The sequence below is a fragment of the Erpetoichthys calabaricus genome, chromosome 12, assembly GCF_900747795.2.
Source record: "Erpetoichthys calabaricus chromosome 12, fErpCal1.3, whole genome shotgun sequence".
Lineage (NCBI taxonomy): Eukaryota > Metazoa > Chordata > Cladistia > Polypteriformes > Polypteridae > Erpetoichthys > Erpetoichthys calabaricus.
Window position 1 is genome coordinate 3021959 of NC_041405.2, and position 14848 is coordinate 3036806.

Genomic DNA, 14848 nt, shown 5'->3' on the forward strand with positions numbered 1-14848 from the left:
ATGATGTGTGGACTCAGAATGCTGTCTGGATGGTAAGTTGGGGCTGACTGGTGCACTCTGGGTGCCCAGTTTGCCCAGCATTTCCAGTCTCTCGAGTTTGTAAGGTGACGAGTGAATGTTGAGAGTAGAAGCAGCTTGTAAATCTCGGAGGCCAACTGGATACCCTGAGTGGCAGGGTGGGCAGTTAGTGTACCAGTCAGACCAGTATGTCCAGTGGCGGAGAGTCCCCAGTGCGTGTGGCAGCGGTTTGACTGGTGCCTATTGAGATGGCTGGCAGACTTTAAATCCTGACTGCTCTGCACACTGGACGTCCTGGATGGGAACTGAAATGGAAACCAACTGGCCCAATGGGCAATGGGAGAGCTGGACGCTGGTTACTGGACAGAGTGGTCTGAGTCTGTGGTGGATGGGGTGCAGTCAAAAGTCCAGTTTACGTGGCATCGCCTTAACTTGACGGACAGCAGGAGCCTGCAGCTCCTGGATGGCAGGTCATGGGCACAACCTGAAGCTGGCACGGGCAGACTGGGTTAGGTGGCATCAGTCCAGTTCTCCTCTCTTGATATTGTCGTAACTTGACCAGTGCAGATGGAGTTAGAAGCCTGCAACGCTAGAAGGTCAGATGGCACAATGTGCACAGAGGCTCGAATGGATGGTGCGTACCACCACAAGGTCCAGTTTTCCCAGTAGTTCAGGACCAGGCTGTCCAGTCTCCTCTGTTGTTGTCCAACCCTGGTCCAGTCTACTTGGCTAAGATCAAACCAAGAGAAGGAGAATACAAACTGGACACCAGGCTGCGGTTAAGTGTGTACCAGAAGGCCCAGTTTATGCAGGTAGTTGGGTACCTGGGTAGACTGGACCAGTGGGTTTCATGCTCACTTGACAGCCGTGTGTGTGGAAAGAATTTGTTGCCTGAACTGGACAAGGTGACAGGTATGCTGGCCAAGCAGGTGCGCTTCAGCTAATGTCAGTGGGCACCAACCAGGAGGATGGACAGGTGGTCCAGTACCAGCCAAGAAAGGTAGAGGACCACCAAATGGGCCCAGTATGGACAGACCACTCAGCATGGAAACTCTGCTACCAAGGTTCTCTGTTCTCTGGCACAAAGACAATGGGAGGGTAAAGCCTGTATGGAGTTGGCTAGTTATGTGGTGGCACTGGGGGCACCACCGGGTGCCTCCTTTCAAATTCCATCCCTGTTTGCATATGCCCTTGGCATCGTGTAGAGGGGGGATTACATTGGGTCAGTAGATGACTGAAAGGGTGGGTTACCCTCTAAGCCTCGTCCGCTGGTGGTGCTCGGCCCACCCTACTGTACAGACCCCCCACCCATCAGGAAAGTATTTTTCCACAATATGCCATCTCTCCTTACAACATGGCATTCATTCTTTGATGGATGAGTGCCAAGCAAGTCTGGCTGTCTAGCTGTGCCATGACGCTGGTCACCGGGGTTATTCAGATGCCACTTGTCCTTCAACTTTGTTTCACACCCCCAGGCTGCCAGTTCAGTTCTCACCTCTGCTGCACGGAGGGACCCTGAGTGCCTCACTTGACTTGTGCTCAAATCCAGCTGTGCCCATTTAGACCCCCCCTTCCACAAAGACGGTCAAGCCAACTATAAAGTGGTGATGACAGACCACCTAACCCTGGCTGGCCTGCCAGTCTGGCAGTGGGCACCCACAGATGAAAGGAACATTTTCCAGCCTTTAGTGTTCTTGGTATGTGTAACCCACTGTGAGCAGCCAGGTGCCATTTAATATGCCACCCTGCTGCTTTACCACACATTAACATGGGGTCTGCCAACCCACCCAGAGCAAGGCAGCCTGGCAGCTGTGCCCACCAACACTGATACTGCTCAAACAAGCGCATTGTGAGAACACCATTTATTGTATATAGCGCCTTTTACAGTACACACCCACCCAGAAGCATTTTATATAAAAGCATTTATTATACAGGGCACAAATGTGCCCAATGCCCCACCCTTCATGTCAGACATCTTGGTTTTATTTTTATGAAAGTCCTTAATAGAATTAAGACCACTGGTCATCCGTGCCCATCTCATGATGTCCGTCTCCATTTGCACTCTGTCCCAAATGGCATTAATCCACATTGGCATGGCGCTGTGCCACTCCACATGAGGCTGAGCTGTGGGGGTGACGGGTGTGTGCCTGAGCAAACTGGGATATTCAAAGCCCCCCTGGCCGCCCCACCAGGTGCAGTGCCTGCCCTCGACATTTGCTGGCATGTAGGTGCTAAAATCCTCGGCTCCCTTTATTGACCACTTAATTGAGTCACTTGAAGAGACAAATGGCACCCGGAGGTGACAAAGTGGGGCTTCAGCTGTCAAAACACGAGGCCTTACCTCCCCTCTGGTCGGGGGTCTGCCTTCTCATCCCTTGGAGTGACCCACCTCAGATTTGTAGATGATGCGTTTTTGCCACCAGCCCAAGTGGCAGGGCAGAGTGGCATCTTATTTTAGTCCTAAGTGGCCCCCATTGAAGGTCCCGGCAGGTTTGGGGTCCGGGGTCTCTAATCTCAGAACATGGGCCTGCTGACGTCGAGATAGGGCGCAGTGGGTGGGGTGTAGAGGTGCCTGAAGGGCAAAGAGAAGTCCTGGTAGAAGGGCCTCGGGTGCGCATGTGCCGAGTAGCGCAGGTCGGCATAGCTGGCAAACGGCTCATGGTGCAGTCGGGGGGTGGCATCGTACCCCTGAAACATAAACTGGGGGCCGCCACCCGGCCTGAATCCTGATAGGTCTGCGGCGGGGAGCTCCTGTGGGCTGGAGCCGGGGTACGCTGGCATCACTTCGGCGGTCACTTGCTGCGACTCAGCTGTGTAGCTGTCAAAAGAGGACGGCAGCATGGCTAACTGGCAGGGCGCGGGGTCAGCAAGAAGTTTGGGGTCCGCCTCGGCCTGAGAGGAGCTGAAATGATAAAAGGAAAGGAACGTGTTAGACGCGCTCAGAAGTGAAAGCCCACCTCGCTGTAAGCTGGACGTCCAGGACACGCAGGCACTCCCTCGGTAGACGGTGCCCAACTTCAGCTGCCAAAGTCCAGTCTGGCCACTGGAGCGGAGCTGTCCGCTTTCACACCAGTAGGCTAGGTGGTCACTCAAGTTCACCAGACCAGGGTGGCCACTTATTTGAGAAGACCACACTAGATGGCCCACTCTACCCAGAGGACTTTTACGATTTTCAGTTCACTACTCTCTCTACTGTCCTGTCCAGTTAAACCAGTTCTCCATACCCAGTATCTCACTGGTGGCCTATATGTCAAATGGTCACTTTGGCCAGTCAGCATACTGGGCTGTTCACCCAGTAACTGTGTGCCCAATTAACCATAACAGGCTGCCCAATATGGCCCGTTCAAACCAGTCCACTTTAGTCAGGGTCTTAATGGTGGGTTTTACTATTGTGGCCATACTGGGCTGCCCATTCAGGTCAGCTGACATACCAAATCTCCTGCTTTCACAGTGCCAGGCCCATCCAGTTAACCTAGCCAGTTGGCACACTAGATTGTTCATCTTTAACATTCTCAGTTGACCAGGTGCCCAGTTGGCATTCTGATTTCTGGTTTGCTACACCAAATACTGCCTTGGCCAGTCCCAGTTCACCCTGTCCTCTTTTCCTTTTCCTCCCAGTAGTGGACTTTCCAGTTAATGTTTGTCTCCAAACCAAGCTGTCCATTCAGGTCAGTTGGCATGCTGGAGTTCCTGTCTGCCCACTTGTCACAGCACCCCATCAATCCAATTCCCCTGTCCAGCTGGCATACTAGGCAGTTCACCAACACATTCTCAGAAACGGGGTGTCCAGTAAAGCCAAGGTAACCCCAATAAACTCTCCGGTTGGCATTCTACATTTCCAGCACTGCCCTGTCTGCTCATATCAGTCCACTTCGCCAACATGTCAATCTGACGATCTCCAGTTTACTGTTGTGCCCAAACCAGGCTGTCCACTCTGATCAGCTGGCAAATCACATTTCAAGTATAACCAGGTCAGTCCAGTTAATCTTACCAGCTGGCAAGTTCACAGCAGTTGTCTGTCCAGTTCTAAATGATTCTCAGTGTGCCCAGTGAGTCCAGTTATCCAGCTTGCCTTTTGCATTAAAACTAAGATGTCCGTTCAGTCCAGTTGGCATATTATTGCTCTTGGCGCTGGCCTGCCCACCTTCCTAGTATCAAATTAGTGGCTTACTATGGTTTTACATCCAATGATTTTCACAGTGGCAGACTACCTGGTGATTATAGCATGGCAGGCAGTCCAGTCTACCCAGCTGGCATACCCGGGCATCAATGTGCTTTCTAGACGGATTTCCCAGTAAGGGGGTCTCCATTCAGCCAGTTAACCTTCCTAGGGTGCCCACTTTATGTTCACTCCTGCTGTTCTTGGCCTTTCCAGTCAAACCAGTTAACATACCAGAGATTTCAGTACCTCACCACCCTCAGTGGTAAACTTCTCACAAACGTTTGGGTCGTCCACCTACAAACCAGGATGACCCTTCTCATCCCCCTGTGGACCCCGACTCACCCTGTCAGTAGGTTGGTGGTCTCCGCTGACTGGACATCCAGGAACCCAGCATTGATGTCGGTTGGCTGCGGAGAGACGTAGGGCTGCTCGGCCCCCGTGGTCAGAAGATCCAGGGTCCCGGCTGCTCCCGGAGCAGAAGTGTAGGAGTCTGTGGGCGGCAAGTCACTGAGGCCCAGGGTGGGCAGCACAGGAGGGTCCAGGATTCCGGTCGAGTCACACGGGTCACCCCTGGACATCTGTTTGCAGACTAGACAGACAGAGAGAAAGATGCCAACATGAGAGAAGTTCTGGGCAGATGGACACCTGAGGAGCGACACTTGGCAGAGGCTTACCGGGATCAAACAGGGATTCCGTCTCGGTGTCCGACTCGGGGGTCTTCGTCTTTCTTTTGAGTCGAGCTTCACGCTCCCTGGAGACAAATGTTTGAGAGTGAGAAGGCAGAGTTAAGAAGGTGAGTGGACGTTCGGCACGGACACAATGGACACACCACCTACTTCTTGCTGTTCATGCCGTGTTCTCGGAATCCTTTAGCAAATGGATTACTTTGGATCTTGAGCTGAGTGACCTGAAAAAGAAGGACAAACCTTTCAAAATTGAGAGGAGGAGGAGGACGGTGGACTGGTGACCACTGTGTGATGGTGAACATGGTGATTTATGAAATAATGTTAGGGAGGATTAGGGTGGGATACAGGAGACAATCCAGCAGAAAGAGTGGACAAGAGAAAGGAAAATGGACAAGGTCTGGGTGCAAGTGGACAGATGAGAAAGAGAAGTGGAATGGGCTGGAGGACTGGACAAGCAGATCATGGACAGAGTGGACCACCCATGAACCAGAAAGGATATTGGGACAAACAAATGGAACACGTAAAGGGAATGGAGTGAGACGTAGGACACAAAGTGGGCTGATGGACCAGACGTGATTCATAAAGGACAATCAAGAAACTGAAAGAGGAGACTGGGTGGGCAGAGAGGACTCAACACGGTGGGGAACGTGGTCAGTGAGGGGTGAGGCGGGACAAGTGGAGTCAAGATGGAGACGTTGGCTGGAAAGGGAGAGTGTGGTGGAGCCAACAGAAATAACTCACTGGACGTGTCCCTTAGGGCTGATGAGCCAAAGTAGTGGTGGACCAGGGGAGGTGTGAGTGGCCAGGGTGGTCTCAGCATAAAAAGCATAAAGGGACACGGTCAGCTGGGATAAGAAACGTGATGTGGGCAAGATGATGATGATGGTGGAAATTCCAGATTGGTCAGAAAGGGAGAATGTGTGGCAAGATGGACTAAAGAAGGGGGTGGGTGAGGCGTGGTGGGCTGGTGAGGGGGAACGGCCAAAAAGAACTCGTGAGAAATGAGAGTGGGACCATGAGCTGAGGTGGACTGGACGTGTGAACTCACCAGAGTGGGACAAAAGGAGTGACGATGTGAAGTGTAGGAGACACGGTCAGTGGGATTGGACAAACTGGTGTGTCAGGGTTAAGGCCAAGTGGACAAGAGAAGGAAAGATGGCGCTGGACAGAAAGGGAGAAAGTGCCATGAGGTGGCGTGATGGGCCAGTGTGAGGGAACGGGGCTGGGGACAATCTGAAGATGTGGATGATGTGAGACAACTCCCAAGAAACGTCCCACATAGTGCTGGTAGGACGAGGAGCAGGATGGACTAGAAAGGGTATCAGGACCCTGTGCTGATACGACATGTCGCTGCACCCACCACGTGACAAACTCCTTCAGGATTCCAGATTAGCACCCGAGTGGACAGCCAGCCATGTGACAGGTGGCACCTCAGCACCCCACCACAGTACTGCCAATGGAATGAGACAGTGGGAGGGTTTTTTTATGGTGGTAGGAGTGCCAATCCTGCCACCAGCCCCCAAGTTTTCCCTGCAGGTTGGAGGGCACTACTTGCAGAGGTGGGTGCAGGTTAATGTCATACCCCAGGAGGTTAAGGGGGCCCAACACAGTAGAGACACTTCTGGGGTTTACAGTATTTGAACCGGCAACCTTGCGATGGTCTGCACAGACCCCCGGCCTCAGAGCCACCACTCTGCCCACTTTAGAAAGAAAACAGAAGAACTGGTTTAGGGGTCAGGGGTCAGGGTGTTAGCAGACCAGCAGACACCATGGACAAGACCAGAAAGTATGAGGCATGGTGGACTTGGACGGGTGGGCCAAAGTGGAGTGACAATCTGAAGTGACAGAAGTGAGGGAGGTGACACTGCGCTGCTAAAGAGTGGACTGGACTGAGATGGGGACGGGGGACTCTGATCAGGGTGGGCTGGACAAATAAAATGGAGAGGAGCAAGAAAGGGGATACAAGACAGAGTGGGCCAAAATGAAGGGGCGTGAAAGAGAACAACGCTGGACACGCATTAGGAGAACAGTGGGGGCCGGGATAAAGAGAAGGACAGGACAGAACGGACCCCCATCACCATTAGAGAGAGAGGGGGGCCAAGCTGAGGAGGGACGCTCACCTTCTCGTTCTGGTAGGCTGTCACCGTGACAAACGTCGTCTCTGGGAAGCTGAAGGAGGAATGACCGCCCCACCGGCGGCTGTAGAGGTCACTGGCCTGGACGACGTGGAAGCGCGCCTTGTAGCGGTGAAGGGAGTGCAGGATTATCTGTAGACGGGAGCCAAACGGGCAGGTCAACATGGCGGTTCACGGCTTTGGCGACATCCCCTTAGCAACCCGAGACCACCCCATAAACCCCCCTCCAACATTAAACTTACGTGGCCTTGCGAGTCCAGCGTGTTGTTGGTCAGCTTGACCCGGTGGAAGGACACGCTGCGGCTCATCCAGTGGCTCCCGGACGCCGGCGAGTCGGGGTGAATGTAGATGCGGTCCGGCAGACGGGGCTCGGCTTTGCCCACCGCCTCCCACCTGTCCCCCTGCCAGCGGTAGCGGGAGCTGTCCACCGGGACCACGTCCATCAGCAGCAGGTATTTAGAGTTGGGGTCCAGGCCAGAGATGGTGATTTTACACTGGGGGAACATGCGCCTGGTGGGACGAAAGAGAGAAGGGGGGGTCACGAACTGGTCATGTGTGTCCTTGTCCTTTGGCCAGTTTAAGGGCTGGTCCTTCAATTACTGACCAGTCTAACGTTGGCTAAACACTCACCACCCTGAATCACTGGCCAGGGTCACCCAGCTTACCGTCCAGTCTAAAGTACATCCATTGTCCAGCTGGTCATTCCAGACTAATGCCGACCCAGTGGTCAGCAGCAGGTCCATAACCCTAACCCTACTCTGCTCACCAGCTCGCCATACCAGTTCAGTGCCCACTTTATAATACCCCTGGCATCATCGACTGACTGGTTTAATACTCACTTAGGCTTCATAAAGTGACCACTGGGTCACACTTGTACTTAATGGACAGTGTGTGACACCTCCACCCTTACCACTGACCAGCCCAGCAGCGGCTGACCAATCCATACTGTCCAGTCTACAGTAGCATTAGCTGCTGGCCAATCAGCTGTCTACTGACCAGTCATGACATTACATTTCTGTCCACTGCCATGCCTGCCATCCCACCCGGACTCAAGTCCAGTGCAGCAATGGCAGATTGGGTCCATCCTGCACCCAGTGGCCAGTCCCAGCAGTCCAGTGCCCAGTTCATCAGCAATGGCTGACCAGTGAGTCACACTTGCCCAGTTTCAGCACACCAGTCAGTCACCTGCAGTTGTAGCCCACCAGTCACTGTCCAGTGTAAGCCGAGGTCCATTCAGGTGTGACACTTCATTATCAGTCGCTGACCACTCTGCACCGTCCAGTGTCATTCATGCCCAGCGCCCGCCTGGTAGTTACCAACCAGTCAGTAATATTAGCCATCATGGCTCACCTGCACACGCTGGAATACCACAGCATCACTAACTGACCAGTCAGTGGCCCGATGACCAGCTCACCAGTGACGTGCCACCCATTTTCACAGGGCGCCCACTCCTAAGTCGTCCATTAAACAAACCCGCACACGTCCTTAACATTAAGAGCAGAGGACAGTGGTGGTTAGTGATGCTGTGGTCACCACTGGGATGTGGAAAATAAAAGAGTTTGACCCCCAAAGACATGCAGTCACAGCACTGACCGCTGTGCCACCAGGCTGCCCACTTTACATTCAGGCTGGAGGACAGCACTGGCACCGACTGCTCAAATGCCAGTCCAGATCTCCCTGGTCAGTTGAATGGCTTACACTGAGGCCTTCTGGACAGACCTGTCACCTGGTCACCACTGGGTCACCACCTGACCAGCAGCAGATAGTGGGCACCTTTCAGTATAATGACAACGTCGGTCAGCTGGCTTGACCTGTCCAGCTCTTACTGACCAGCCTCCAAACACTCGCTTTGGGCGCTCCTCACCACGGCCCAACTTTAGGCGGTCACTCACCGGCCAGACTTGGTGATTATCATCTCCGTCCCGACGCTGCTGAACTGCTTCCAAAGCTCCAGGTTGTCCAGCTGCACCTTGACCGTGCCAGGCAGGCGCCCAGATTCTGCCGTCATCGACCCTGGAGGCTTCAGAGCCAACGACACCGCTGGGGGGGGCGGCCCGAACATGGCAGCAGCTGCGGCAGGTGTGGGGGGCTCACACTGGGCCGGGAAGAGGGGCTCGAAACGGGGCAGCGACGGGGCAGGCTCCAGATCTGCACGCAAACAGAGAAAGAAATGAAATGGTGGGCACTGCCAGGCTGACCGCAGTGATGGGGGCCACTAGACGGGTTGCAGTACTCACCTGTGTGATATCTGTAGTGCTCTGGGACCACCGTCGCTGAGTAGGGGGTTAGCGTAGCCCCCCGCAGAGCTGGCCTCACCCCAAAGGGGCTGCCAAACTGGGTGTAGAAGTCGGGCTGGAACATGGCACTGAGGTCCACTCCTGATGTCCGGTGGAGGTCTGGCCGTCTGGGAGCTCTTGTCGTCTCTCTTGCTGTCCGTCTGAGTGTCCTCTAATGTCCTGCTTGCCCTCTGGAATGTCCGTCTGTCCACTTGTCCTTCAGTGTCCCCTCTGTGGCTACACTTGGTTGCTTTTTCACTCCTTGCCTGTCTGTCTGTCTGTCTGGCTGACCGTCTGTAGCTTGGAGTTCCTGCTCACCCTTTGTCTGTCTGTCCACTCATCAGTCTGGGTCACCTCTGTGGTCCAGCGCGGTGTGAATGTCCGTCTGTGTCTCCTCCGAGTTCCTGCTGCTTGCCCGTCTGGGTGTCCTTGGAGGTCTTGGTCACTCTCCTATTGTCTGCCCGTGTGTCCTCAGGGGTCTCCGCTTGCTCTCTGACCCTCTGTCTGCCTTTCCCTCTGTGGTTCCCACTCGCCCTGTCCCAGACTTCTCAGAGGCGTTGCTCGTTCTCCTCTTGTCTGTCCTGCTGGACCCTCGGAGTCTCCCCTGTGGTTGTGCTCAGCCTGTCCACTCGTCTGTCCGAGTCTCTCCTGCGGTCACTCTCTCTTTCTCTCTTGCTCTCTGACTCTTCGTCTGTCTCTTCTTCAGGTCTGCTGTGCCTTTATAGGTGACGGCCGCCTTTTGAAGTCTCCCCCAAACTGTTCACACTTCCCCTCTGCCCACCCCCGTTGCTGCCCCTCTCTCTCTCTCTTTAGTGACTTTATGGCCCGCCCCAAACTGGGCTCAAGATGACCTTTAATGGAGCGGCCAGGTGCTAATGTGTTGATGAGCTAGAAAAACAAGGAGCTCAGGGTGCAGGACCACGAGGAGCCATGAGGAGCTCCAGTGTCTGACTGCTCGGGACGCACTGGAGTAACGGGGAGGAGGAGCGACTAGTGAACTGGAGCCACTGGTGTGATGGGGAGTGCAAGATAAACTGGGGATACTCGCACCAGCAGCTTAGTGGTCCTTGAAGGGGTCACTGGGGGCTGCAGCAGGACTGCTCCGTGCCGTAGGTGGGGGTACAGAGAATATTAATAGGGTTCTGGACATACAGGGAGTGATGCACTGGTTACACTGGGAGTGGCAGCAGCAGGATGGCTGGGTTGGGGGGTACTGGTGAACTAGACAATATGGATTTGCAGGTCTGTGGCCCCTGAAGAAGCCGTAGTGGGCTGCAGCAGAAATTAAAGGGTGTACTGGAACTGCAAGCAGATACACACTGGTTACACTGGTACAACGGGGAACAGCAAGTGTAGAGAAGCAGCAGTGGGATGGCAGGGCACACTATAAACTAAGGGGAGTACTGGACCCAGTTGGAGCCACTGCACTGGTTAGACTGGTGGAACTGGGAGTGGCAGCAGCAGAACGGCTGGGCTTGGGAGGCTCAGAATCAACTGGGGATACTGGTGGACTGGGCCAGCAGGCTGCAGCAGCTTAGTGGTCCTTGAGGAACTTGCACGGTGTTGTAACAGAACTTCTCAGTGCAGTAGAAATTAAGAATGCATTGGTTGCACTGGTGTAATTGGGATGGCAAGGTAGGGGGTACAGGATAAACTTGATTTACTGGTAAACTGGACCAGCAGAGAGCAGTGGTTACTGAACTGGATACACTGGTGTAATGAGGAGTGACAGTTGGGTTTGGGGGTCCAGGATAAACTGGAGATACTGGTGAACTGGACCAGTAGGCTGTAGCCGCTTGAAGGAGTCCTAGGAGGCTGCAGCAGAAATGAACAGGATTCTGTACCCACAGGGAGCTGTGGTCACACTGGTATAACTGGGAGAGGCAGCAGCAGGATGGCTGGGTTGGGGGGTACTGGTGAACTGGAGCAGCAGGCTGCTGCCCCGAGGGTCCTAAATGAGACAGAGGGAGGCGGCCCAGCGTCAGGGAGACTTGTGAATCCATGTGTTTGGTCAAGAAGGGCAGGGGTCACACATGATGGCTTATTGAAGTGACAAGTGTGACGAGGTGTGAGGGACAGCGGGGGTTTAGAGATTCTAATGAAGAACACGGTAGAGCGCCCAAGTGCCAGAGGGTGAGATCAGGTACGGCTAGAAAAGCAGCTCCTCCATACATGGCATGCCTGCTTACGTACGTTCATACAAGAGTGGTCTTAGGTACCAAGATTAGTGGGCCTTTGGAAAACTCCGCCACCTCCATACGAAGCTGTGCACAATACGACAGAAAGCACAAAGGGCCGACACTAAAAGGCACTTTCTACAGGATGAGCGAGGGCCGGTCGTGTGCCGATTAGCAGAACGCAAGTAAGAAGTTCACAGGCGACGATGACGAGCCCCTGAACAAGTCGGCACCGCTCTGCTGTTAGTTAGGCTCGTTTTTACCACTACTTATATAAATAAATAAATAAATAAATAAATAAACAGTATTACATACACTGATAAATCAAAGACATTTTTAAAAAAAGGTCTATTTCAGGCAGAAAAAAAATAAATTAAGAAAGCATCAAAAATGAAATGGAACACCAACAGCTTTATACACATCAGCATGGCAGGGACGTTCACCGTCAGCCATCTACACTCTCATCCAATGCCAGTTACATTTGGATACAACTGGTCAGACCACCATAGGGGGCACACAGTGACACTGGTGGGATTTGAACCCACAACCTTAACCACTACACTCCTCTGCCTTCTTGATTGACCAGCCACCCCAAACCTTCCATCTTTGTACCCCTCTAATCCAGGGGCAGGGGCGGCCCATCCCAGGGCAGACACACCACCAGGACAGGCCAGCCGTCCATCACAGGCAGTTCACAGACAGCAGCACTGCAGCCGGCCATGTGAGCCGTCTGAACTTGGATCATTTCAGTCACGACAAGAGCTGCAGACACACCAAGTGAAGTTTGGACTTTATCTGGTTTGTAAAAATGAGGGCTGGGGTGGGCAGATCGGTAGGGGGCGGCCAGATGCTGGGAGGAAACGGCCATTTTTGTGTTTTTGTTTTCTTTCTAAACATTTCACATTTGGACAGAAGATGAAAGTTGCAGGCTGAGGTGTGACCCCCTACCAAAGCAATGAAGAGGAGGAAAAAAAGGGGGTGGGGGGGCACTAAAAGAAGGCCAGACTGGGGTCAACGCTGACTAACTGGGGGTAGGCTGCACAGCAGAATGAAATTGTGTTACCCACCTGACCCAAGCTAGGCTGCACAGTCAATGATTGTAAATACGGTACCAAAGTAGAGCCCAGGGCAGTGGACCACCAGGGTCAGGGGAGACCGCGATTACGAGGGTGGAATGTTTACGTATGGATTAAGAAATTCAATAATGGTCAGGCAAGTGTTAAGCAAGAAGGATGAGTGGGACCCACAATATCACTGAGGGAGTCTGTCCGTACCCTGATGCTGCCACATCAACAGGGATTTCAACCCCTGGTACACCTTCAGACCACAGAAGCATTTCCCAGGTCATGGGGAAGATGAATGAGCAACATAAACAAAACTATTGAATTACTATCATCTAAAATTCTCTGCCATTGACAGGGTGCTTAGGTGTGAGAAGAACGCTATCCTTACTGAGTGCGATGACAAAACAGGCAAAGGGATATTCTCGAAAACTAAGCATGCTGGATAATGTTTGATAGCACACATTGCTTTTGTTCCAAGGACAGAACATGAAAAAAATTATATATATTCATATATATACACTGTGTGTGTATTTGTACATATACACTGTATAGGGTGGCCCAGATCTAATTATGCAACTTGTGATGCAATGTAGGAAAACAATGCAAGACAAAAGAATTGTTTGAAATATCTTGTAATAAACAAATGCAGGGCAGGTACTGCCATCTGTCAGCAACAAAAATAAGTTTATTACATAGAGAATTCACAAAAAATTAAGTTATATAGCGTAATGAAAATTGCATAATTAGATGTGGACCCTGCGGTGGGTTGGCACCCTGCCCGGGATTGTTTCCTGCCTTGTGCCCTGTGTTGGCTGGGATTGGCTCCAGCAGACCCCCGTGACCCTGTGTTCGGATTCAGCGGGTTGGAAAATGGATGGATGGATGGATAGATGTGGACCACGGTGTGTGTGTGTATACACACACAAACCTTGTAATACCACTTTTCTTTTTTGTATATATATAACAAAAATGTATGACTATCTGCACTGGAGAAATGTTAAACATTCAGAATTGGGTTCCGATGCCAGGTCTTTAGTGTAAGGAACTATAAAACCACACAGCCCTCCTTTACTGGCACACTTATTGCTGGGCCCAGAATTGTTTAAATCAAAGAAATAAACCAAAAAAGGTCGGAAGAGGAAAAAAAAAAAAAAAAGAAAGAAACCCCCCCCCCCCCCCCCCCCAAGAGGACTACATGTAAACATTAAAGGGGACAGCTGTGTGCACATTGCTATTAAACAGAAGGGTCTGGCTGGGGCTGGCGGACTCCTAATAACACATGCTGCATGCGGTATTACAAGTTTATCTACATTTTCACTAGTTTTTCTTTTAAAGATGTTTTGTATGTCAACATTTGGAATCAAAACAAATTACATTACAATTTCTGAAGACAGATATCTGTAAAGCGAAGTAAAGATCTCCCATCAAGTGTTGTCATACTCTTGAGCTCCACCAGGAGAAAGAGCCATTAGAAGCATTTGGTTACCCTTCACAGTGCCTCGGGGTCCTGTGTTTGAAATCACTAACAGTGGTCTACATTTGTTTTGGACGAAACTTTCGTTTTTCTACATTCACCTCAATTAAGAAACAGATTAAAAAACGAAAATATTTACCTTGTCATTTTTTAGGGTCATTTTTGACATTTTTTTTGTGATCAATTCAGTAAGCACAAAACAATTATTGCAAGGGTGGGGGGGGGGACGACACCACAATCACTACCCATGTCAAGGTACACCCCCTGCCACATCATCTTCCTATTATCAATCTGTACAAGGGGTCCACATACAGTGGGATTAAAACGTGTGTGGACTGAAGAGAGAAGCCCAACCTGAAAGGTTAAGGATTAAGTTTAGCAGCACAGCACAGACCCCCAGCCAACCAGCTTCCCCACTGGTTGATGATTTTATTCATCATTTACTGTAATTTGTTCACAAATAAAAATAAAAAAGTGCACATCCTAAATGCCATCTTTTCAGACCGGAAACGTGTACAGGCTTTTAGGAAAGTGCATGAATTTTCCAAAACGTTATCAAAATGCCACATTTAGCACAGTTGCCAACTTGCCACATATTTTGAATGCTGCTATGCCCTTCCGCTTAATTTTACCCCAATAGCTACTTCAATGTGTGCTTTGTTGTTTCACAACCCCTAAAAACATCCTGAATGTCATCTCTTCCAATAGTTAATGGCTAATCAATATAAAATACATCTGGGGTGAAAGATCTGACATTCAGGGCACCTAAGCAGGGCTCTTAAAATGGGGTCCAAAAAAAGACCCATGAGACACAGCATTGAGAGCCAGCATTTGAGGGTACAAAAGAAAAACTTCA

General features: G+C 51.6%; 1 protein-coding gene across 1 annotated transcript; it reads right to left on the bottom strand.

Moving 5' to 3' along the window:
• Nucleotides 1–1589: 1589 nt before the first annotated feature.
• tbx6 (T-box transcription factor 6) lies at nucleotides 1590–9387 on the bottom strand. Its single transcript, XM_051935161.1, has 7 exons — nucleotides 8894–9387; nucleotides 7244–7511; nucleotides 6987–7133; nucleotides 5017–5087; nucleotides 4855–4931; nucleotides 4523–4769; nucleotides 1590–2920 (listed from the first exon to the last, which is right to left on the bottom strand). The coding sequence occupies exons 1-7, from the start codon at nucleotides 9061–9063 to the stop codon at nucleotides 2533–2535; spliced, it is 1368 nt and encodes a 455-aa protein (XP_051791121.1). The 5' UTR covers nucleotides 9064–9387; the 3' UTR covers nucleotides 1590–2532.
• Between the last annotated feature and the right edge of the window lie 5461 nt (nucleotides 9388–14848).

Bases quoted from the DNA above. Each gene is read 5' to 3' on its own strand.
- tbx6 (XM_051935161.1), bottom strand. From the start codon at position 9,063: ATGTTCGGGCCGCCCCCCCCAGCGGTGTCGTTGGCTCTGAAGCCTCCA. The intron at 7,512-8,893 runs GTGAGTGACCGC...TCGTCCCACCAG, and splicing joins ATAATCACCAAGTCTGGCCG to GCGCATGTTCCCCCAGTGTA. The intron at 5,088-6,986 runs GTGAGCGTCCCT...CTTCTTTTTCAG, and splicing joins CAGCCTACCAGAACGAGAAG to GTCACTCAGCTCAAGATCCA.